The following is a 23695-nucleotide window of genomic DNA, read 5'->3' as shown; positions in this document are numbered from 1 at the left end:
AATGCAGAAAGGCTGTACAGAAAAACTGTCTCAAAAGGTCCTCTCTATTCAACGTCCACTCCTCTCTCATCGTTTCATTCATTTCTGTGAGCTTTCAAAACGCTGGACAGTGACTCCATTCTGGAAGCTTCCTGGGCAGCCCTCAGGCATTACTTACCAAACCTACGTGTGTGTCTGGTCCTTCCCAGGTCTGGGGCTCTGAGTGCTCCCCAAGGACAGGGATGAGGTTCTACCTGGACTCTGAGGTCCATGTCTAGCACAGAGCAGACCTCGCTGAGTGGGTGCAGCTGGGAAGGATGGGGACTGGGAATGACCTTATGGGTGGAGAAGTAAGAAGCCCTGGCAGAGATCTGGGCTCCAGAGCAGGCTGTGGAAAGACGAATGAAAAGGCCCAGAGGCCTGTGGAGGAGACAACCTGCCCGGTGTGAGCAACAGGGATTTCCATTCACTCATGAATATTCATGTGCTGCAAAGCCTGGGCAGCTAAGGGCTCCCAGTTCCTGCCGCCTGAGCCTGTTTCTTTAATCCATTTATGGCCTGGGAGACTGAGAGGGGGCTCATGCGCTCCCAGGGAGAAGGTTCCTTTGTCTGGATCAAGGCAGCGAGGAACAGCAGGGAGGGTTCCAGTGTGGGTGGGAAAAGGGTGGGGAAGGGGCAGGAAAGCTTGGCCACAGGTCCCCCAGGGGCAGGCTTGCACCCCGCTTCAGGAAAGCTGTGAAAGTGGAAGCAACAAGAGGAACAGGGGTCCACTCAGCTGGACACGTCTTGGTGAGTTTTCAACTGTGTCTAAGAATCAGCCTGCCCGGTCTCCTGGGGGCTAGAGCAGAGCCATGCACCCGAGGCCAGGCTGCAGAGTACACGAAGAGCTACGAGGAGACCTCCGCCCTGTCAGCAGTCACACCACAGAGAGACCCACGGTGGCAGGGTACCAGCTGGCTGCACACTGGTTAACACCATTTCCTTTAATCCTTGCGGATCTCCTACCTGCAAGGTAGATGCAACTGTCCCGCTTTACAGATGTACAAACAGAACCTCATGCCAAGATTAGATGGCCAGGCTGAGCCTGAAACGGCTGCCTTCTCACCAGGCTGTGCCTCACCAGACGGGTACCTGGGTGCTGGCTCAGCTTAAAACCCAACACACCTGTTAAAAACACACGCTTCGGGCACAGGAAGGTTCCTGCTCCCAGCTGTAACTGAGGTCACACTGACGCTTTGTCTGTCTGCTGAGACTGGCGCGATGCACTCACAACAGTCTGAGCCACCACACGGGCTCTCCTCACCCCTGGACGCCTGCAGAGACACCTCCTGGACTGCTAGGACCTGTGATGTCCCCACGTGTCCCAGGTGACGTGGGCCAGCCTCACCTGCCTGAGGTTCACTCTCGTCTCCTTCCAATGACCCACCCCCCAGAGGGGCGCCCCATTTCAGTCAACAGCAGCCCTGTTCCCTTAACTGTCCAGGCCGACAACCCCAGAGTCACCCTGGACTCTTCTTGGCTTTCTCTGGTCCACATCCAGTCCATCAGTAAGTCCCACCAACTCCACTTCACCCTGCCTGGGCCTCAGCTCTGCCTGGTCCGCTAGCCCACAGGCTGCTTTCCACACAGTAGTTATAACGGCCATGTCTTCTACCCAAATCCCCACTGTGGTGTGGCCCCCTGACGCCTCTCCCAAAGAAGGGGCACAGTGCTGACACCCACCTACAGACCCCACGTGACCTGGCTGCCGCCACCTCCACTGCCTCAGCGCCCCACCCCCACCGCTCCGCGCTAGGCACAAAGGGCTCGCTGCTGACCTGTGTCTGCCCTGGGGCTTCTATCAGGCCTCCCACCTTGCTCCTTCCTCACCCACCATGCTCAGTTCTGCACATTTCTGCTGCTGACAGCCCTGTTCACGGCTGCCTCTGGGTGGGCAGATGGAAGAGAGAGCCCAGGGGGTTGGTGCCGGTTCATTAATGAACATTTGCACACGCATGCGCGTACACACACACGCTCACACATGCATACGCATGCGCACACATGCTCAGCTTACCAGCAAAGCAGCGCATTCTTTTAACCACAATTATAGTCTACTAAATCTGAAGCTCTCAATGGCTGAGACGTCATCTTGTTCATCTCGCCGATCCACTGCACACATCAGGCCTTACCCATCCCTTAAACAGACTAATTACTCCATCCTGTGCTCTGGGCAATGCCGAACAGTTTTAAGAGAGATAAGGCTCTATGTTGTTCTTTGCATGTTGACACTTGGCCTGCAGAGTGAGTACAGCCTGCAGCCTGTACCCTTGAGAACTAGGGCAAGCTCTATGTCACACTTGAGGACTCTCAGCCGTGCTCACCTTCTTCTTGGACACGGGGCGACCCCGAGGCCTGTCATAGGCAATTCGAACTGGTTCGTGAACTGGAAGACAAAAGAAATGTATATATACAAATACACAGGTCCTTTCCCCAGATTACTGACACTTAGAAGACAAGCATGCTGCAGCTTTGGCTAACAGCCCTTCTGCCGACAGAGGAGACTAGGAGCTGTACTGCGGGGCCAGCCAATTGGCCACAGAGCACAGAAACGAACACAGAAGCTCAGCTGAGTGCTGCCTTGCTGTGGGAGAGTCTCCGCAAGTGTGACTGCCACGTTTATGATGACGGACCCAACATATGCACTGCTTTCCATGACTGGAGGAAGGCATTTTGCTTCAACAAATAACTGATTTGTGACACTGCGCCCTCTTCATGTCTCTGCAAGTGTTCCACAGATAAAGAACTAAAGTCCACACAGAACTTTCCAGTAAAAACAATCACACTTCTTATACAGAGCACTGCTGCTGTTGCTGCTGCTGCTGCTAAGTCACTTCAGTCGTGTCCGACTCTGTGCGACCCCATGGACTGCAGCCCACCAGGCTCCTCCGCCCATGGGACCTTCTAGGCACCACTGCTGCTGCTGCTGCTAAGTCGCTTCAGTCGTGTCCGACTCTCTGCGACCCCATAGACGGCAGCCCACCAGGCTCCCCCGTCCCTGGGATTCTCCAAGCAAGAACACTGGAGTGGGTTGCCATTTCCTTCTCAATCCATGAAAGTGAAAAGTGAAAGTGAAGTCGCTCAGTTGTGTCCGACTCTTCCCGACTCCATGGACTGCAGCCCACCAGGCTCCTTCGTCCATGGGATTTTCCAGGCAAGAGTACTGGAGTGGGGTGCCATCTCCTTCTCCATACAGAGCACTAGATCATATTATTATTATTATTATTATATTTGACAAAAGAGAGACTAGCAGGTCTGGTACTATCTCATCAACCACCCTATCAAATAACTGAGAGCTTCTAAAAGGGAAAAAATCTCACTTTTCCCCCATGAAGGCCATCATAACAAGTATTCTGATGTGCTACCGCCCTCTGGTAAGTTCTGAAGGACAGAAGAGCCTAGTAGAGAGTTAGCAATCGATTGCAACACTGTTTCTAAACAGAAACCATGAGAACTGTTAGCAGGAGAAACTAGACTGATACAGTTGGGTGTGAATATGATGTTCTCAGTAACTTAGAACACATAGATTCTACACACAGTGGAGCACTGTTCACCAAAACCACCTCCTCCCACACAAGCATCAAAGGATCAGCCCCACAAATCAAACACGGCCCAGGCCTGGCTGTGTGGAGACCTGGGTGGGCAGCAGGGAGCCCACCAAAAGCGGCACATGATGTGATTTACCTACGGACAGTCCAAAAAAGGCAAACCACGAGGCCAGAAAATGGTCAGTGGTTGCTGGGGCCAGGTAGGAGACTGTGGAGGGGCAGAGAGACACTTCTGGAAGAAGCTCCAGCTCAGCAGTGCTGGGGGCACACGCCTGTACACCTTTGCCAAAACTCCATCAACTATCCACTTGAAAAGGGTGCGTGTTTATTGCTGGTAAACTGTACCTTAAGAACCTTGACCCTCCCTATAGACGAGCAGGAGATGGCCTTCCACGGCCAAGGCCGGCAGAGCGTGGACTCCACAGGTCTCACTAACTGATGCCCCAGACTGCTCCATGGCCCCTGCCTCAACATCATCAAGCAGGTATCACTACCCTGGGGCCTGCAGCAGGGTGGGGGGGCAGTGCTCAGAAAGCCGGGCACCCCTCTAGATCACAGGCAGCAGCCAAGATGACCCAGGGCTGTTCCTTCCACAGCCAGGATTCCCCTGTTGGAAGCTGAGCAATAACGGAAAATAACAAGCAACATGTGCGGCGCTAGAAGCCAAAGGCAGCATCTCCTTAGAGTGCCATCTCTGGACCAGCTGCAAACGTCAGTTTCTCATAAACATTTTAGACTGTGTGCAAAACCAACAGTACTATTCTGGGTTAAATAAAATACAACAGCAAAGAGCCCCGGGGTGTGCTGGTCCTAGGGGGATTCTCAAAGGTCAGCTGGAGTGATCAGAGGCAGAAGGGGTGACAGGGGCCAGCAGTCATCTTGCAGCTAAACTTGGGCTGGGGGGATCAGGTAAATTCCTCAAAAGAGGCCACGTCTCCACAATTTCCCATGGCCCCCAGCTGAGCATCATTCCTCCTCAGGTATTAAACAGAAGATGCACTGAGGCCACTGGACGAATACCCAGGCACTCACCCTTGGGCTCCTGGATGAGACACAGCCTCTTGGGAGCTGGGATCATGCCGACCTTCAGTGACTTGCTGCTGATCCTCTTCCGGGGGAAGCAGGCCCCTGAGGAGGCCTGGGACAGGGCAGGCCCGCCAGCCGGGCTGTCCTCGGCCACCTCGCTCAGGAGGCCATCAGCTGGGGGGCTGCCCTCCGAGCCCTCAGACTTGGACCCTTCTGCCGGCCTGGAGACCCCTCCAGGAGGGGAGGCTTCCTCACCCCCTTCCTCGTCCTCCTCTTCGTCCTCTTCGTCCTCCTCCTCCTCCTCCTCCTCCTCAGGCATCACCTCTGGGCTCTCCAGCTCAGCCTCGTGCTGAGAGGGCTCGTCCTCAAACTCTCCTTCCCCTTCCATGGGCTCCAGGGGGCTCTCCTGAGAATCGGCACTCTCACTGGCATGGAGGGTCAGTGGAGATGACGTAAAGCAGATTGATGGGCACAGTTCAAATACCTTCTTTCGATAGAATTTGAAAGCTGAACTATTTTGGTCGTGTAGAAACCTAGGATAAAGATGAGATACACTGGTTAACCAGAGGGTTCTCTACACTCTCCTATTTGCTGAAACTGTCCAAATGGACCCGAAAGAACTGCGGGTGGCATAAAGCAGCAGATACACGACCTCTTTCTACCAGCTGTGGTAGAAAGTCGGCCTTTCTTTCTTGACGGTCAGCCTTACAATGAGATAGGAAGTTTGAGGAGTATTAGTAATTTAACAAAGGAGCCAGAAGAGGCCTAACTGCTTTCCTGGGGAGGGAGCTGGAGGAACAAGGTACGCAGGGATGGTCAGGGAACACGCTGGAACGAGCTCTAACAGCACCCCCAGGAGATCTGGCCTGGGCCTCACCTCATCTCTAATTATGTCACCGGCCACTCTAGGCCTGCGTGTGCTGTGACTCTCTGTTCCTCCCGCCCTCCAGCCATGAGACGGAGAAAGGTGTGCCAAGCACAGCACCTCCTGCCTCACGTCCCGCAACAAAGCTGTGTGAGTACGGGGGCAACAAGGCCTCTCTGCACCTCAGAGTTCAACGGCCTTAGTCATAGCTTGGAGGTGTGGCTGGTGCTGAGAAACCAAAAACACACATAATATACTTGGGCCAAAGGAAAGACAGCCCTTGTTCTTGGAAAGGACAACTCAGCCTCATAAAGGAGTCAATTCTTCCCTAACTAAATATTAATGTATAAAAGTAAAAGCATCATTTTTTTTTTCTGGATATGAACGTGATTCTTAAGTTCATGAAGTGAAGGGTTAATCTCTCAGTCGTGTCCAACTCTTTGTGACTCCATAGACTATAGCTTGCCAGGCTCCTCTGTCCATGCTGCTGCTGCTGCTAAGTCGCTTCAGTCGTGTCCGACTCTGTGCGACCGCATAGACGGCAGCCCACCAGGCTCCACCATCCCTGGGATTCTCCAGGCAAGAACTCTGGAGTGGGTTGCCATTTCCTTCTCCAATGCATGAAAGTGAAAAATGAAAGTGAAGTCGCTCAGTCGTGTCTGACTCTTCGTGACCCCATGGACTGCAGCCCACCAGGCTCCTCCGTCCATGGGATTTTCCAGGCAAGAGTACTGGAGTGGGGTGCTATCGCCTTCTCCGCCTCTGTCCACAGGATTCTCCAAACAAGAATCCTGGAGTGGGCCGCCATTTCCCTCTCCAGAGGATCTTCCTGACTCAGGGATCAAACTCAGGTCTCCAGCACTGCACGCAGATTCTTTACTGGCTGAGCCACCAGGTATGCATGCAGAAACCTAAGTATGCAAGAATATCTAGGAGCACCCCCGGAACAAGGTCAGTAAGAGGCCCAGCTTCATCGCATATTACAAGGTGTGTAAAGCCTCTACAGCTAAAACAGTATGATACTGGTCTATGGACAGACAGATCAAGAGAAAGACCAGAAACACAGTATCTGATGAAGGTGGAAAAAGAATAACCTTTTCAACAAATGGTGTTGGGACAACTAGGCAGCTTTTTAGAAAAATATTTAAATTGGTTCTATGCTATAGGAAATATTTTTAATTGTATTTTTTTCACCCATAATCAAAACTTTATTGAAAAACTGACATCAAAATAGGAGAGCGAGTTGTATACCTTACAAAATGAAGCGTAATTAGTTAATCTAGGCAGATGAACTGGCATTACTGAACTGATAAGGCTTCCTGTGAGAGAACACAAGCTCAGGAGGCTGTGTGGATCACCAGTGCTGCTTTTCCAAATGAACACCCTTCTAGGAATCTGGTCTTTCCTCCTGTGGGCTGACACACCACCACGGAACCACTTATGCAAAGCGCCAGTAATCCTGTAGCTACCTGGACTTTTTACATCCATGAAGTAAGAATTTGGACTTTGAACAAGCTGTTTCTTTTATTGTTTCTTCTTTTCCAAGGAAGGATGCGATAAAATTCCTGCCAAAGGCAGGCTGATCCCTTTGCAAGTCCAGCCCATGCAGCTCTCTTAATTGTACTCCTTTCTTTCCAAGACTTATTTATTTATTTTTGTTGTGCTGGGTCTTTGTTGCTGTGTGCAGGCTTCTCTAGCTGCGTCAAGCAGGGGCTACTCTTCCGAGATGGGTGGGCTTCTCATCGGTGGCCTCTCTTGCTTCGGAGCACAGGCTCTGGGGTGCTTGGGTTCCAGTGGCTTCGGTGCAGGGGATGCGGAATCTTCCGGGGCCAGGCACTGCACCTGTGTCCCCTGTGCTGGCAGGCACACTCCCAAGCCCCTGGGCCGCCAGGGCAGCCCTCTTAATTGTATTCTTAAGCTGACCCATAACTCAAGCACACTGGGAGCCAGGTGAGATGTGGCTGCATGGGGAGGGCAACACAACAGACTGGAGAGCGAGGACACAGGTGGGACAAGCGGAGGGACCTCTGGACATGTTGTGAAGGGAAATGGCATGGGACAAAAGCCCCTGTTACATACAGAAACCTATGTGTGCTGGAAGAACTGAGAGAGAAATACACACACACATGCTATAGATAAATGAAAATGGCTTCTTATTATTGATGGATGGGGGGAATGAGACTTCTCTGAGTCTACCTCTTGTAATTTTTACTTTAGAGCCATACAAATTCTGTACTTACTTTAAAAATTAAATTAAAAAGGATAAGAAAAAAAACCTCCAAACAGATTCTCAGCAGAAACAAATGAACTTGACTGTGTCAAAATGAGGACATAACCACAAACACAAAATGAATTAACTGAAGCAACCACTGAACACATTACAGGTGTGACTCTTCTAAGGGAAGAAACACAGTCATCTCGCCTCCTACTAGATAGGTGGGTGTTGGATGCAGTCATTTTCAACTATCCTACGAGCACTGGGGGCGAGAATGCATCACCCCACTGAGGCTGCTGGAGTTTTCCAGCTCTCTCTGCAGGGCACAAAGCAGACAGCATCTTCTGAGGAACACTGCTCAGAAAAGGCTGCCACAGAGACTGAGGAATGACACCAAGCCCTGCCAGTGCCAAGTAAGCAGGACAATGCAGAGTTCTCTTTCTGCATTGGGAGAAAAAAGAAAACTGCTGCAATGCTCCCACCTGCCCTTCACTGAGTTGTCCCCTTTGCCTGGCCCTGCCAGTGTGAGGTCCTGCATGCAGTGGCAGCCCAGCTCTAAGACCTGTCAGGCCCAGCAGCCCCAAGGCCTGTAAAAGGCAGTACTAGGCTGAGTACCTGCAAGGCCACCAATGCTCCATGTGGCTGGTCTGAGTCTCACAGGAAGCAAGAGGTACCCAGTGCAGGAGACCTACTCAACGTCCAAATCTGCTATAAGAGCTTAGACGCACTGACTCCCAGAAATGTTCCAGGAAACGTAAAATTTTTAACCGTATCCTTAAGTAAAGGCACAACTCTCCAGCACGTTGGGAACAGGGCAAGGGTCCAGAAGCCCTAGCTGGCTATAGGATGCAATCCAGACAGCATGGGAATCCCACCCACTCCAAGCGAGCTCAGCCACGTTAAGGATCAGTACTGAGAACACACGGCCCTCAGGCGGCCTCCCCTTCAGGAGAATTGGCGCCCCGCAGAAGAGCGGGCTCTCTGGCCTCTGGGCTATGGAATGTTGAACATTTACCCCACTTAAGAATGCACAAGGGTGCCAAGCCGCTACTACGTGGGAGTGCTTGCTGCTTACACCGGGACCAAACTCCATCACCATGCTACACGAGCAGCACACTCTCACCCCGCCCAGAGCTGCCAGCACCAGCAGGGATGGTGCCCTCCTTATCAGGCTCACGGGCGAGCACACACTCTCCTCTCTGCCTCTGCAAAGGTTCTGGGGAACCTTCACGTCCTTCTGCCAGGGCGTTCTCTCCCCCTTCCCCTGACCAACACCCCCCACTGAGCCTTTGGATCCAGCTTAAACTTCCCTCTGGGGGTGGCTTTTCCTGACGCCCCAGACGAGGGCAGGTCTCCAACAACCCCAGACAGATGCTTCTCCTGAAAAGCCCTGAGCTCAGTGGAAGAGAAGTCATAATCTATCCTGGAGGCGACCCTCTATGGGCTCTCAGGACCACTCATGAGGTGACCATAAATCAAAGGGGTGTGATGGGTACGTACCAAAGGTCAGGGTTGTCAATGCTGTTTTCTATGCTGAACTGTTCAATCTCTGGTCCCACCTGAGCAACAAATTTGGCCAGTTTCTCTGCAGTCTCCATTGTCTTCGTATCAACTACAAAATAAAGCAACTGTCATGTACTGGTTCTGAGCTGCCAATTTCCACGTGAACATCATGGGGTTGTGGAGACTGATTACAATGACGGCCCGTCACTGTGGTCTTACCCTTTGCCACATGCCTCTGCCGCTCTGTCGGGCAGAGGTGGGCTCTCCTTTCTCCCCTTGAACTGGGGCTGGCCCTGGGACTCGTTCTGACTGAGAATGTGACAGAAACGTGGAGCCTGGGCCTGAGGCGCCTCAAGCACCTCCTCTGCGTCTCCTGGATACCCAATCCAACCATCAGGCTTACTGCTGGGGGGCGACAGGCATGTAGCCCATAAGCTCCATCTCCTCAGCCAACAGACAGTCCCTGACTACTGGCCACTGCCTGCAGCTAGCAGGCCCAGCCTAGCCGACTTGGAACAATACTCGATGCTTTCTGTTACATAGCAATAACTAGAAAAATGTTTTTCCCTCTACATTCCCATCTAGTGCTGAGGGGAAGCACTGGCCATAGGGCAGCCCTGTTGTGGAAGGTGAAGGCAATGCTTGGCAGAAACAGAAGAAACTGCAAGTCACTCTAAAGAAGGAAACGAGAGAGCTTAGCAGGGAAGAGGAAATAGAACGAGAACCAGGGCAGCCCTATGAGAAGCACAAGGGGCAAGAATACAGAGAATTGGATCAAGGAGCTCAACGCCCCAAGCATGGGCACGTGGCACACCCTGCTGGCCAGAAGGTGAACTGTGTGGGGAAGCACAGACTCGGCAGGCGGCACGCATGCACGCATGCACGCATGCTGGATCCACGCTTCCTGGATCCACGCTCAGGAGAGGAGGGGGCAGCAGGACTCGAGGGCCAGCCCCCTGGGGAGGCAAGAGAAGCGTGCCTCAGCGTGTGTCATCCGGGCCGGGTCCCTTTGCTGCCGTTTGCTGCCCGGCCCCGCCCCACCCAGCCCACGAAAGCTGCCTGCCTCTGCAGAGACCCCTGGAGATGGATCAGAGCTAGGGCTGGGGCCCAGAGGACAGAGACAGGGGTGAGCACTCACCATCAATAGATGGGCAGGGAGAAGAGGTCTGAGGGGCTTCGGAGACATCCAAGCCTCCTGGCTTGGGGGATGGGCCTGAGGCTTCAGGGCTGGGGTCCCGAGGTGAGGGTCCGGCCAGCTCTGGGGGGCAGTCCTTGGCAGCATCACTCCTGTCTGGCTGGGGCGACTTGCCCTGCAGGGAGCCTGGAGCCTGCCGGCCATGGTGTTTCAGCCTGGTGCCTGAGGAGAGTAGGGTCTGGGTCCCAGTGGTGGCTCTCCTCACTTTCCAGCCCCGGAGCCCTTGAGCTCGAAGATGCCCCCGCCGCCGCCCTGGTAGGAGCCTCCTCTTGAGGCTCCGGACCGCCCGGGCGTACAGCATAGCCCGGACCGCACACTCTGCTGCCGTTGGCTTCTGATCTGCTCCTGGCAAGGTCTGGCTCATCCGCTGCATTTCTGCCAGCTTCAGCTTGTAATACTTATACTCCAGACTACTGTCATCAGACAAAAACCTATGTAACAAAACAGGAACAGCAGAACATTTGTGAACATACCAGCACAACCAAATTGCTGCTGTAAATACACTTCTGCAAACCCTTTCTACTTGGTGGCCTCCTTGCTGATGGAGAGGCTCTGCCCAGCTCTACCAAGGACGCAGCGCTGGGCCCCGGCCATGTGTCCTGCTCAGAGTGACCACAGGGTGATTAGGAGCTTTGATGGAGCACTGGTTGATTCCTGCTCGATTTTAGCACCGTGAAGGAGCTCACAGCTCCTGGCGGCCTCACATGGAAGCCCTCTGCTGCCAGGGAATGGCAGGGATTGCTCCCAGACACTGCTTTCAGGAGGTGAAACCCTTCAAATGGTGGACACTCAGCGACCTTTTAATTACATCATTAAGGACAGCATGCCATTGATGTGAAATCATGTGCCAGAGTCAGAAGAAGAGTACAGAAAAGAGGAGTCTGAGTTACACGTACTGACATTACATGTACTAGCACAGAAAGAGATCCGTGATGCAGCCCATGGAGAGCAAGCTACAGAAATCCAACACTGAAACATCCCCTATGAAACTGCCTTTGTGTACATAACACCCACGCATATTTGTTTTTCACACAGGTTGAAAGAATCAAAAGTAAACATAAGAATTTGCTCTAAGAAGTGGGTGAGAAAGGGGAATGGAGGGGTCTTTCACATTATTTACTTTGCAGCCCATTTCATTAGCACTTTCTTTCATCTCTATTAACCCTTCCTTCCTAGTCTGGGCTTTTTTCACCGTTTTTTCTTTGCCTCATGAATTGAATGGTTTCACCGTTTTTTCTTTGCCTCATGAATTGAATGGTTATCTTCACTCTTCATTTCTGATAAACACATGCAAGGTTGTACCTTCTTCCCCCAACCTGCTACTTCCTTCTGAAGAGTTTCTAATTTCAACTCTAATTCTCTTTCATACGGAAAGTTATTAGAAGCCAGTTTTATTTAGGCTGTTGCTTTATGCATGGCACAATGTGGCCAACATGATTTTCCTTTCCTGGGATGGTCTGTGACTTTCCCCATGACCTCATTCATACCATGGTTTTTGTGAACATTCAACTTCAGTTTGTGTTAAAGAGTAAGTAGCGTCTGGTGAGTATGGCAGTATTTCACGAGGCTTTTGGACTGTCTGCTATTGAGACCACATATTAGATAAGGTTCCCCATTGCCAGACTGGCCATGAGGTGGCAGTGCACAGCAGGATGCTGGCAGCTCTGTGTGATGTGGCGTGTCCCTGGCGGGCGGCTCTGTATGGAGCTCCTGCCGACGCTCACTACACAGTCAAGGTCTGGCTGGATCTGGGGGAACAGGCTGTGCTGGCTCCCCTGCTGCCCGAGACACTCTGCCGGGCGGCAGCAGCATCCTGTAAGACTGCACCCTGACCAGCCTAGGTTCCCACAGGAGGGAAGGCGGACCAACAGGGATGCGCCAGCTCTCAAGTCAAATGCAGCCCCCATTCACGGCAGAAAGTGGAGTAAATGCCAGGTGACCAGATCCCCACCACAGGAGTCCCTTTTCTGAGGTTGAGTCTAATGCCAAGTGCAGGTTCAACACATCAGTCACAAGCCCACTTCCCCCAGCTCTAGTGGAGAATAACATCAAAAGCACAGTGTACTCCTGAGCTAGCCTGCCAGGTTCAAATCCCAGTGCAGTCACTCACTAGCTGTGAGATTTACTGAGTCTTTCTGTGCCTCAGTTTCTCCATCTATAAGATGGGATGCGTGATAACGATAAGTTATTTCACCATGTTGCCGTGAGGCTTGAATTATATACTTTTCGTTATGAAGAAAATGCTTTGGGAAATTCCCTGGTGGGCCAGTGGTTTGGACTTGGTGCTTTCACTGCCAGGACCTGGGTTCAATCCCTGGTTGGGGAATTAATATCTCACAAGACGCACAGCTCAGACATTTAAAAAAAAAAAAAAAAAAGAGCAGCATCGGTGTGTCATCTCTAGGGATATAACAGTTAACTGTTAAAAGTAGCTTAAAGAACTAAAAGTGACTGTCTCTAAGGAGCAAACTCAGGGACGTCTCTGGCAGACCAGTGGTTAAGACTCCAATCATCTACTGTAGGAGGGGCATGGGTTTGATTCCTGGTTGGGGAATGATCCCACAGGCTGCACTGGCATGGCCAAAAAAAAAAAAAAAAAGAGTGGAACTGGCATGAGAATGGACCATGGCAGAAACATTTTGCCTTTTGTTATAACATTGATTTTTTTGGTAAATCACATACAAATACCACTTTGACTTAAGAATTTAAACCTAAGTTTGCTTTTTTTTTTTTTAACACTGTTTCTTTGCACACTCTTTCTTCTTACAGGCTCTGGGTAACTCTGAAGGAGTTCACAGGTGATCAAATCTCTGAGTCAGCTCCCTAATCTGCTCCTCATTCAGGTTGTTTCTATCAGCCAACCACTGAGATTATTTCAACAATCACATTCTTCAATTCCAAGATCCTCAACTGGCTATTTTCCATAATAAGCAGTTCCTATTTCATAGATATAATATACTATTGCCCATCTAAGACTATTAATCACATATGTATTTTTAGACAATCTTCTTTTTCTTACAGTAACTCTTGTCTTAGGTGTCAGATCTGTTGAGTTTGGTGATTCTCTTTCATGATGCCAATTTTCCTCAAATACATGCTTACTTTTGATTTGCAGGCCCGCCCACCACCACCACACATACCCCCAAGCCTGGCTCTGATTCTGTCCACCACCCCCGGCTGTCAGTGACCGGGAGCCTGTGGGGAGTGTGCAGCGGTCACGAGGCAGGGACACATGCTCCCAGTCCTCTCAGAGTCCCCCTTCCCTCCAGCCCAGTGACCTCGACAATCCCCTGGAAGCTGCCCGGGTCTCTCAGGTCTACATGACATCCTACCCAGAGGAACTGGTCCCTGCTTTCATCCATCAGTCTGAGGCTACCCAGCCTCCTTCCTTCAGCATAAGCACTGGCTGAGACCACAGCGCCTGAGTGTGACTCTCAGCTCTGTCTGTTACTAGCTGTGTATCCTCCAGGCAAGAGGCCTCTTTAAGCCTCAAGTTTTCTGTCTGTCTGTAAAGATGACAACATATCTACTTCAAGAGGTTGTTTATGAGGGTTTGGCCAGCTAGTACTTCAATCAGTAAAGTGCTTAGAACGGTACCAAGTGCACAAAAAGCAAAAGATTTGCTAAATGAAAAGCATTCAATAAGTGATACTGGGGCAATTAGGCTATTGGGTTTTTTTTTAACTTTTAAGTTATATGCCTTATTCAACATATGAACATGACCTCGGTGAATTCAAGAATCCTGTCAAAATAAAAACATAACAATTTCTAACTCTCCTCCCGGCAATCATACTGGTTACCACCAAAGCTCTGGCACCGTTACACAGAAATTTTTACCTTTCAAGCATCTTTAATAATTACAACAGCAAGAACAGAAAATTCAGGGATTTCCCTGCTGGTCCAAATCCACCTACGAATGCAGCAGACACGGGTTTGATCCCTGGTTGGGAAAGATTCCACATGCCATGCGGCATTAGGCCTATGGGCCACACCTCCTGAGCCCACATACTGCAACTGCTGAAGCCCATGCACCGAGAGCCCATGCTCTGCAACGGAAGTCACACCAATGGAAAACCCGAGCCCTGCAACGAAGGGCCATCCCCGCTCACCACGACTAGAGAAGGCCTGCACACAGCAATAGACACCCAGTGTAGCCAAAAATAAATAAATTAAAAAAAATGAATCTACCGTGCTATACAGGGGGCACAGGTTCAATAGTTGGTTGGAGAACGAAGATCCCACATGCCGCAGAGAACTAAGCCCACACACAACTACTGAGCCTATATGCCACAACTGGAGTCCACGCGCCTCAAAGACCCCACAGGACGCAACTAAGACTTGACTCAGTCAAGTAAATACATAATTTTTTAAAATTTAAAAAATAAGGGAAGGGCATGTTATTTAAAAAACAAAAAATCTAAAAATCCAACAGAGAGGAATGGCTAAATAAACTGATCATCTATTTTTCAGACCAGTAAACACAGCCATCTGAAATGTCTTCAAAAAGCAGGAAACATGAGCACTTTCCTGTGTAAAAGGAGTTGGGTATATCACAGCATAATTACAACTGCGTGAGAAACCAGAGAGCCTCCAATGAGCAGAAAGACTGCTAACAAATACTCCCAGATGCCAGTGAGTGCCAGTAAGAGCACAGGTGGCTTCGCCCAACTTTCTATTCTTCTTCTCCTTTTCTAATAAGCAAATGCTGTATTAATATTTATGGCAGAAACTTTAATTTTAAAAAATTGTTCTATTCAAGCGAAGAGGCAATAAGACAAAGGGAAGACAGTTGAACAGAGAGTAGCAATAAGTCACAAACAACTGCCGTGACGTATGCCTCATCTTACACTCATTCTTTGCACGTGTCTCTCACCTCATCCTCAAATCAGCACAGACAAGGAGTCTGAACCCATAGGAACCTGACCCACCCTCATACTCTTCCTACTGACACACACCACAGCTCAAAATAAACACTTCACTTTCTTCTCTGGACACCATCAGAGCAACAGAAACACTGCCCTGTACTTTACAGGAGGGATTCAGAAGAGCACCATTTAGAGACCTACCAGTAAGCAGGGTCCTCCTGGAGAAGAGCTCTCTCTTTGGGAGACAGGCTGCCTCCAATGACGCGTGCGACCAGCTGGTCAATGATGTCCACCACCTTGTGATCTGCTCGCTGGGGGACCTCTGGAACACACAGAGGGTCTTCTCTGAGAAACACACGGGACCACATGGGGCCTGGGAAGATCGGGATAGAGCCTAAGATGGAGCCTAAGCAGGCACCAGCAACTGAAATCCTCCTTCACAAGAGACCAGCATTGAAGAGGGAAAGGGCCTGTTATTCTACAAACCAATATACAAAATATCCTCTCAAAGGCTATAGTAGCATAATCAATAGGAGAGAAACAGTCGCAAACTTAGTGACTGTACAGAGCAATATTCTATAGAAGGAAATAGTATGTAGCAACTCTTTATCACTTTTTGCATACAGCTTAACTTGTTCACAATATTAAGGAGAAAAGAGAAAGATATAAAATGTAGCTAGGTATAAAATAATGTAAAAAGTATATCTAAACTGTAATTTGCAATATGAAGAAAGAAGAAGAGGTACAAATAAATAGACACACAGAAAAAAAGATTAGACAGGAATATACCAGAAAGTTAACAAAGGTTATCTATGGGTGGTAGATTTAGCAGGGATTTCACTTTTCTGTGTGTTTTATCTATAAAAAATAAACACATGTGATGTATAATCAGAAAACATATAAGCTCACACAGAAAAATTGTCCAATTAAAAAAGTTAATATTAAAAAACGTCAATACTTCCAAGATAGGTGTTCACAGAAAGCATCTGTTGAATGGTTGAAAAAAAACATTTTTTTAAGTGTGAAGTTCCTTTGATATTTGCTAGTTTTAATAGCGCAGATGGTCTATCTGTTCATTCATTCAATAAAAATCAGCCCTGATCTGGAGAGGTTTTCCAGTTTGTTGTGGCATGGTATCGACATTCTCAACATTAGTGTGAGTTCTTAACACAGAACACGTCAATCCTTCAACTGTCATTTCATTTCCCCTCTGAAATTACTTTCTTTTTTTGTTGTTGGCTCTCACTTTATAGAACTGCTAGTTTTACATGATTTTACAAAAACAGTAAGAGCTTCAAAGTCAGAGGCTTTCAAAGACAATGAAATTCATGCATCACTGCAACCAACTCTAGAGAAGATGACCACAGGTAAGGGCCAGAAAGTGGATCTTACCTTTGGCCCAGCAATCTTTCTGTGGATATCTCCTTTCAAGCAGGATTCACATTTTTTTTTTTAATGAAAATAATAGTAAGCAGCAAGAAATTCAACCAAAGATATCACCCCAGCATTTCTAACAGTAATGGAAGTAGTGGCAGCCTGTGCCCCATAAGATGTGGAACTGGCGCCATCTACCTGATGACCAGACAAGGAGCCAACGCTTGGCAGATGCCAATTTCACAGGGACCCAGCTCTGCTCAGGCTCAGAAGCCTTTAATAAAAGGCACTATGACTCCAACATCAAGGGAGATGCAGCAAATGCTGCAGAAACACAGCAAAGAGCCCTTGATAATCCTGTAGAGGAGCAGACTGCAGTGTTCTCAGTACAGCAAGATGGCAGCTCCAGGCACGCGTGCACAGCAGCACAACCAGGGGGTGGTCGCGGGCAACTTTAGGTTGTGGGGGACTTTTTCGTTCCTCTCAGTATCACTGTTACACAGACTTTCCACCCCACTATCTCAGGGGATGTGAGGAAGAGTTCCCACTTCAGCCCTGAGCTCACTTCTGCAAGGCTCCCTCTCTGGCAGTAGGTGTGGCTGCCCAGCCCTAGAGGGACCTGCCCAGTGCCCGTGGCAGTCAGGGCTCCACAAGGGTGAAGACTTGAGGAGATTCAGGGACAAATGCAACTTACCAACTTGACTGGAGCAATGAGAGCCAAGAACTGTATCAGAGGAAAAAGGGACTTCCTCAACGGCCACTATGTGTGCTCATGACTTCTGGGCTTTCTGGGCTGTGAAAACATCCATCCTGGGAGTGCAGGGGGAGGGAAAGGGACACTACACAGCCAGTCACTTCTATTTCTATTACCTTCTTCTTTGTCTTTCCCCTCCCCAGTAAGCCAACTCGTTAACTGCAGGTTACCAGGTATACTGAAGTGATCTCTCAACCTCTAGCTAGTCTAGAAAAGTGAGCAGGTGAAAAGGTGCCTCCACCACCTAGCCCTCAGAACAGTTCAGAAATAACCTTCTTGACTCCCCATGCTGGGCTGGGGCCTCTCCTATATCCCCTTAATCCCAGCACAGGAGGGGCTGGGTTTGTGATTTCTTTCCCTCGGAAGCCTGGGGGATCCTTGGAGACTGTGGCCTGTATTTACTTTCAAGTAATAACTCGGGGCTGGGGTTGGAGGGGCGGGGCAGAGAAGGGATACTTTTGGAACAAGGCTTCTTAACCTTGGCTGTAAGATGATACAAACAACCCAGATAATAAAGCAATACTTAAAGAATGAGTGGCAGGCACGTATGAATGAGTGGCAGTCACTGTGAGTTTTCTCCTAAAATTCTGATTTGTTTCCAACTGGCTAAAGAACTTCTATGTAAAAATATCAGAAAGTGAGAGACATTATAAAAAAGCAAACAAATCACAACAAACAGAAACTGCCGCTGCTGTCCTTACCATCACTCAGACCACTCAGCGCCTGGGCCTGAATTTCAGGTTTTGTAGAAGGAACAGCTTTCTCCTCATCTCGGGTCGGCTCGGATTCAGTTTTCTTCACCTGGAGTGGACACCCACTGCTGACCAGCCAGGCCTTCAGGTGATCGATGTACTCTCTCCCAAACAGAGTAGAGTCCTCGAAGTTTGGAAATGCGGCAGGAGATGGAGCTATATCTTGGAGGCCAACAGCTTCCAGGATTTTCTCTTGCCGGAAGGAAGAGGCCAAGGAGAATGTCTGTCCCAGAAGAGCTAAAGACTTCCGGCAGAGAGAATTGGTGGTCTCCAGGGCAATAGCCAAGTCCAGGGGGTTAGTGAGGGTCTTCATCTTCACACTCAGCTCGTAGGCATTGCAGGCCATGAGCAGGGGCGTGACACTCTTCAGCAGCCGGTCTTGTAGTCTCATTATGTATTTATCAAAGGGCTTTATGATTTCAAAAAAGCAATTTTTGGTCTTCACAGCACCTTTGTCTAAAAGCATGTTTAAAAACTCATTATCAACTCTGGGTGTTTTCAAAGCGGAGTGCTTTAAAAATTTGATAGTAAAAAAGCAAAAATCTCTGTGCTCTGGTTTTAAGGAGCATTTGAATGAGGCAAGCATTTTAGCACAGGTTTCTGTTTCAAGTTCAAAGAGAGTCTGGAAAAGTTGGGAAAATTTAACATCATCTTTTATGGTGTGGAATCCTGCCCACTTTATTATTTCTATCCCAAATCTCGAGAAGACATCTGACTTATCTATGATGTCGAAGCTCATCTTTCTCCTGGGAAGCCGGACATCCTTCAGATCAAGCCCCAGAGGGACTTTCCGGGTAGGGAACTGGACTTCTGTCCCTGGGTTGGTCGCCAGGGTCACATCAGGACTTGAGGTGGTTTTCTGGATTTGGTTAGTGCCCTGAGTTTTGGGAGTGATACGACTCATAGTGGGTACCTTTTTCGTGCTCACATTTCTCAGCATGACAAGTTTCCCAACCCCCACCTTAGAAGTGAGCAGGCCTTGAGTCTCCCCCTTTCCCAAGACAGCACCCTCCTGGTCGGCAAGGTTTAGGCCTCGGCCTCTGCCCTGGGCTTGGCTGCTGCCCCTGAGCACAGAGTCTGCCTCCCCTGGACGGTCCCCGTCATAATCATGACTCTCTTTCTCCAAGCACTCTTTCTCAATCAGCCTGGAGGAGCCAAAGTTCCCCAGTAATGCAGAAGGGCCAAAACTATACTCCTGTGACCAAGAGGATTCTTGAGAAACTGAGTGGGCAAAGTCTTGTTCCCAAGAGCCATGGAGTGCAAATTTCCAGTCCTGAGAACGGAAATGTCCCAGTTTCCGGTGGCCAAAGACCTGGTCTCGGGAGTTAGGGTGGGAAAATTCCAGATCCCGACCACATTCTTTGCGAAAGTAGCTGTCTTCACTTACAGAAGGGTTGTTTGACCTGAAGGAAGGTCCTGGAAATATATCACCTCTCAGGCCTTCTCTCCCAGTGTCTCGAGGATGAGTTACAGATGTACCCAGAGTGTACCTGCTGTCACTGTGAATGTCATCAAACATATCTGCTCTGGCTCTTGGGACTGTCCTTAGAAGATCTGAAATAAACAATCCAAAAAGAAACACAAAGGTACGTGTCAGACCAGAGGCTGCAAGTGGGTGATCTGCAGACCACCAGCAGGGTGCTTTCCCAGTCAGAGTGCATTTTAGAAACTCACATGGAAAATATGTGTGGTTTCACTTAAAAACCTAGGTTTCTACTTATGCAAACAGAAGAGCTCTGAGTACTGGGCCTATCTGGCCTGACGACAGTCCATGGAGGCTAGGCAGCAGTGCTGCTCACTCATCCAGATCCTTTGCCCTACCTCTGTTTTACAAGGCTTCCCTGGTGGCTCAGCTGGCAAAGAATCTGCCTGCAATGCAGGAGATCTGGGTTTGATCCCTGGGTTGGGAAGATCCCCTGGAGAAGGAACAGCTACCCACTTCAGTATTCTGGCCTGGAGAGTTCCATGGGGTGGCAGAGTTGGACACAACTAGGAACTTTCACTTTCACTTCACTTTCTGTTTTACAAGCCTTCTTTTAGACTCAGGGATGGGCATTTGGCTCCCAAATAACCTGGTCTTCTTTACTGTGACCAGAACGCTTGTGTATTTCTACTTCTATCACACAGCAGACAGGTTTTCTAGAGGCTGCCTGCCTCCCCTGCTTCCCCTGAGGAACTTCGGCCCACAGTGCCACTGAGGCGGGAGCTACATCTGACACTGCACCCACCACTGCTGGCCGGACCTTAGCTGAGCACCTGATCCAAAGGCGGCTGACAGGCTCCCCCAGAAAGGGTCGTTAAGCCAACCAATACCTGAAGAGAGACTGAGCAAACAAGAGGGAAGGCAGAAGTTAAACAGGCCATGGCAGCAGAAACCACAGTGGAAACTGAACAGTGCGTGCTTTTGTCCTCCACCGTGCAGAAATGAGAAAAATAGCAAACTATGTTTGCATGTGTTCACTCACGCATAAAGAAACTGAAAGGGGAATTCCCTGGCGGTCCAGTGGTTAGGACTCCACGCTTTCACCGCCAAGAACCTGGGTTAAGTCCCTGGTCAGGAAACTGAAATTCCATATGCAGCATGGCAGCCAAAAAGAAGAAAGAAACTGTAAGAAGTCAAAACCAGAAGAGAACTACAGGCACACAGGGACAGAGGGCCTCAGGGGGACATCTGTACAGAGTACCTTTCTTACTTTCTGAACCAGAATCTATTGCCTAGTCAAAAAGTCAATCGTAAAAGAGAGAGAAAGATGCCAGTAAGTAGTGACGGGTCAACAGGCCACAGGAAACAAGAGCTTTGAATAAATCCAAGTTTATCTGTCCAACAAGTACTTACTAAGCACCTACTGTATATGGGCACTGATCTAGGCCCTGAAGTTATAGCAGGGAAGACACAGCAAAGTCCCTACTTTCCTGGACTTTTCAGTTGAGGAAGCCAAATAATAAACAAAAAATTCTTCAGGTGTAAGAAAATGCCAAACTGGCGGGAATGTGAAGAGGGAAAGCCATTTTTAAACAGGCTGGTCAGGTGGGCAGCTCTAACAACAATGTATCTGAGTAGCAGAGGCCTGGCGTGAGGGGTCAGAATGTGCAGTTATGGGGAAAGCCTACCAGGTAGAGGGAGTGTGAGGACTAAGCCCTGAGATGAGTACAGGACAAATGTGGTGACAATGGAGAGGGAAGGAGGGACAAAGCGGTGCAGCACCTAGATTCTCCTGCACACTGAAGGCCCGGGGCATCCTGACTTAATTAACCAGGATGAGATGTGACCTGGGCATTAGGGCTTTTAAACAGCCCCCAAAGGATTCTAATGTGCAGCAAAACTGGTGAACTACTATGATAGGAGATGCAAACAGAAGTGGGTGCAAACCAGATCAAGCCAGGCCCTTGACAGGACTCCAGAGTTTACTATGAATGAGACAGAAAGCCATGGGGGGGTTGGAGCAAAAGGATGACCTCACTGGCTGCTGTGTGGGGAACAGACTGCAAGGGACAAGAGTGGAAGTTCCAGCAAGGAGTCCACCAAGATGATCCAGATACTGATGGTTTCCGATGGCCTGGTTACGGTGGGAGCATTAGAGGAAGAGCGGTGGCTGGATTCTGCCCAATAGGACCTAGTTTACAAGGCCTCAGAAAAATGCAGCAGACAGAGAAAGGCTGACCAATGCAGCTCTATGACACAGAGATGGTTCCAGAACCATCTAGTGTCCTACTGGGTTCACAGTCTCCCCCCTCCCCCAACCTTTCTTGAGGTAACTTAAGATATGTGTTAGTGTTTGAGTCTCTAGACAAGATAAACCAATTGAAATCTCCAAATATATATATATATATATACACACACACATATATATACATACAGACATAGATATACATACATGTGTTTTTACGTACACACATACACGTATGTACATATGTACACACACATACGTGTTTTTATATGTAAAAACACATGAAGTATTCAGGATTCATATATGGCTAAAAGAATTAAAGGCTGCACAAACCACCATAGATACAGTTACTTCCGAGGAATAAGGAAGCAGCAAAGAGGCTTTTTACATCCTATTCTTTTCTTTGGCCCCACAGTGTGGCATGTGGGATCTCAGTTCCCCAACCAGGGATCAAACCCTGCCTTAGGAGAGTGGAGTCTTAACCACTGGATGGCCAGGGAAGTCCCGACATTCTGTTCTTAACTACTTAATCCTTCCAATCTTTTGTAACAGGAAAGGTTTTGTCTGCTGCTTATACCATTTTTGAAAACTCAGACTTTGGAGACAGCTTCCAAGCCTCAGTTTCTCTGGGTCCAAGCACATAATAAGTTATCCCCACCCCAAGCACTCAGACTCATCCAGCCAACACTGAGGAAGCCTTCTCTACAGCAAGCCTGGCTCAAGGGCTGGTGCAGCAGCACACAGTACAGGCCAAAGGAGGCCTGGAGGAGGCCAGCCCACAGCGGGGACCCAGTACACAGTGTAAATCAATCCAGGCCTACCAGGGCCTCCTGCGGGAAGACACCTGTGCACCAGGTCTTACTGAGGGAGTTCATCACACAGAGCTGAGACGAGGGATTCACAACACAGACAGGCACACAGTATCGGTGAAACAACAGGCCTAAGGCAGAGGATGAGAGCTAAGAGCCTCATGCACTGTGGGGTGGGGCCTCCAGGTTGTCCTGCCATTTACACTAGGACCATTTATTATCCTGCTGACAGGATGCTTCAAAACTTTGCAAAAGGAACGTTTTCAGGCAGGGCCTACATTCAGCAGCTCCACAAGGCTCCAAGGCCCTCCTGTCTTGCATACCAGTTACTTGGCTGCTCCTGCACTTATCTGAGGATGTAAAACCAAAATAGGGAGCCCCAGGAGCCTAAGCTTGGCCTTGGTCCCGCAAAGTTAGCATTAACAGATCTGTGGGGAGAGAAGATTTGAGGGAATGAAGCCAGGAACTGAAAGACATTTCACGAGGAGATTACTGCAATAATCCAGGTAAGACCTGATAAGAGCTCAAACCTGGGTAGTGATAGTGGGCATGGAGTCAGGCAATTTATTTAAGAACCCTTCTTTAGCTGGGGCAGGGTGCCTGGGGAGAAGCTCTGGATAATGACAATACCTCCTTCTACATAATGACTTAACAGGTGGACCAAGAGAAAATTTTATCTCCACTTAAGAAGGTAAAATCTGAGGAGTTGCAGGTTGGGCCCCAATTCTAAATACATGCTCCACCCACCCACCTCACTCCCCCCAAAACCACGTACTTTAATTTACCTTGGGCTTTAAACTGAAGAGTTTCACCTACAGCCTCACCACTGGGGTCCATATATCGGTTAGCTTTTTCCTGCAATACAGCATCAAAAGTCTCCTGTGCAATTCTCCTTGCTGCCATGTTTCTCTGACCTGTAATGAAAAGAGGGGGAAAAAGACACTAAGAGTGACAACTAATGCCCACAAAGCCTGATCTATTCCACTTAATCCTCAGAGTAACCAAGCAGTGATCCATAATCTGGCATGGCACTTCAGAAGAAGGCCGGTTTATTTTAACGGGACCTCTGCCCACATAACCTCACAGGTGTGTGTTGGCTAAGAAAG

At 49.2% G+C, this 23695-nt stretch overlaps 1 protein-coding gene across 13 annotated transcripts in view; it reads right to left on the bottom strand.

The window, feature by feature from the left end:
• SUGP2 (SURP and G-patch domain containing 2) overlaps positions 1-23695 on the bottom strand; it is a 29358-nt gene that overhangs the window by 4084 nt on the left and 1579 nt on the right. For 8 of the 13 annotated variants that reach the window (XR_009495132.1, XM_005208477.5, XM_002688523.7 and 5 more), the window contains exons 2-8: positions 23375-23503; positions 18062-19666; positions 15434-15605; positions 10311-10798; positions 9170-9281; positions 4596-5122; positions 2340-2401 (exon numbers count right to left, since the gene is read on the bottom strand). Coding sequence is in view for 12 of the 13 variants with exons in the window: in XM_002688523.7 (XP_002688569.2) it covers positions 2340-2401; positions 4596-5122; positions 9170-9281; positions 10311-10798; positions 15434-15605; positions 18062-19666; positions 23375-23503 (3095 nt within the window). In the remaining variant the exon portion in view is untranslated. The remainder of the gene's footprint in view (positions 1-2339; positions 2402-4595; positions 5123-9169; positions 9282-10310; positions 10799-15433; positions 15606-18061; positions 19667-23374; positions 23504-23695) is intronic. The other 5 variants (XM_010806541.4, XM_024994739.2, XM_024994740.2 and 2 more) reach the window with 1 other exon arrangement.

This window comes from Bos taurus, chromosome 7, assembly GCF_002263795.3.
Source record: "Bos taurus isolate L1 Dominette 01449 registration number 42190680 breed Hereford chromosome 7, ARS-UCD2.0, whole genome shotgun sequence".
Lineage (NCBI taxonomy): Eukaryota > Metazoa > Chordata > Mammalia > Artiodactyla > Bovidae > Bos > Bos taurus.
The sequence above is the reverse complement of the archived record's forward strand: the minus strand, read 5'-3'. Positions and strand labels throughout refer to the sequence as shown.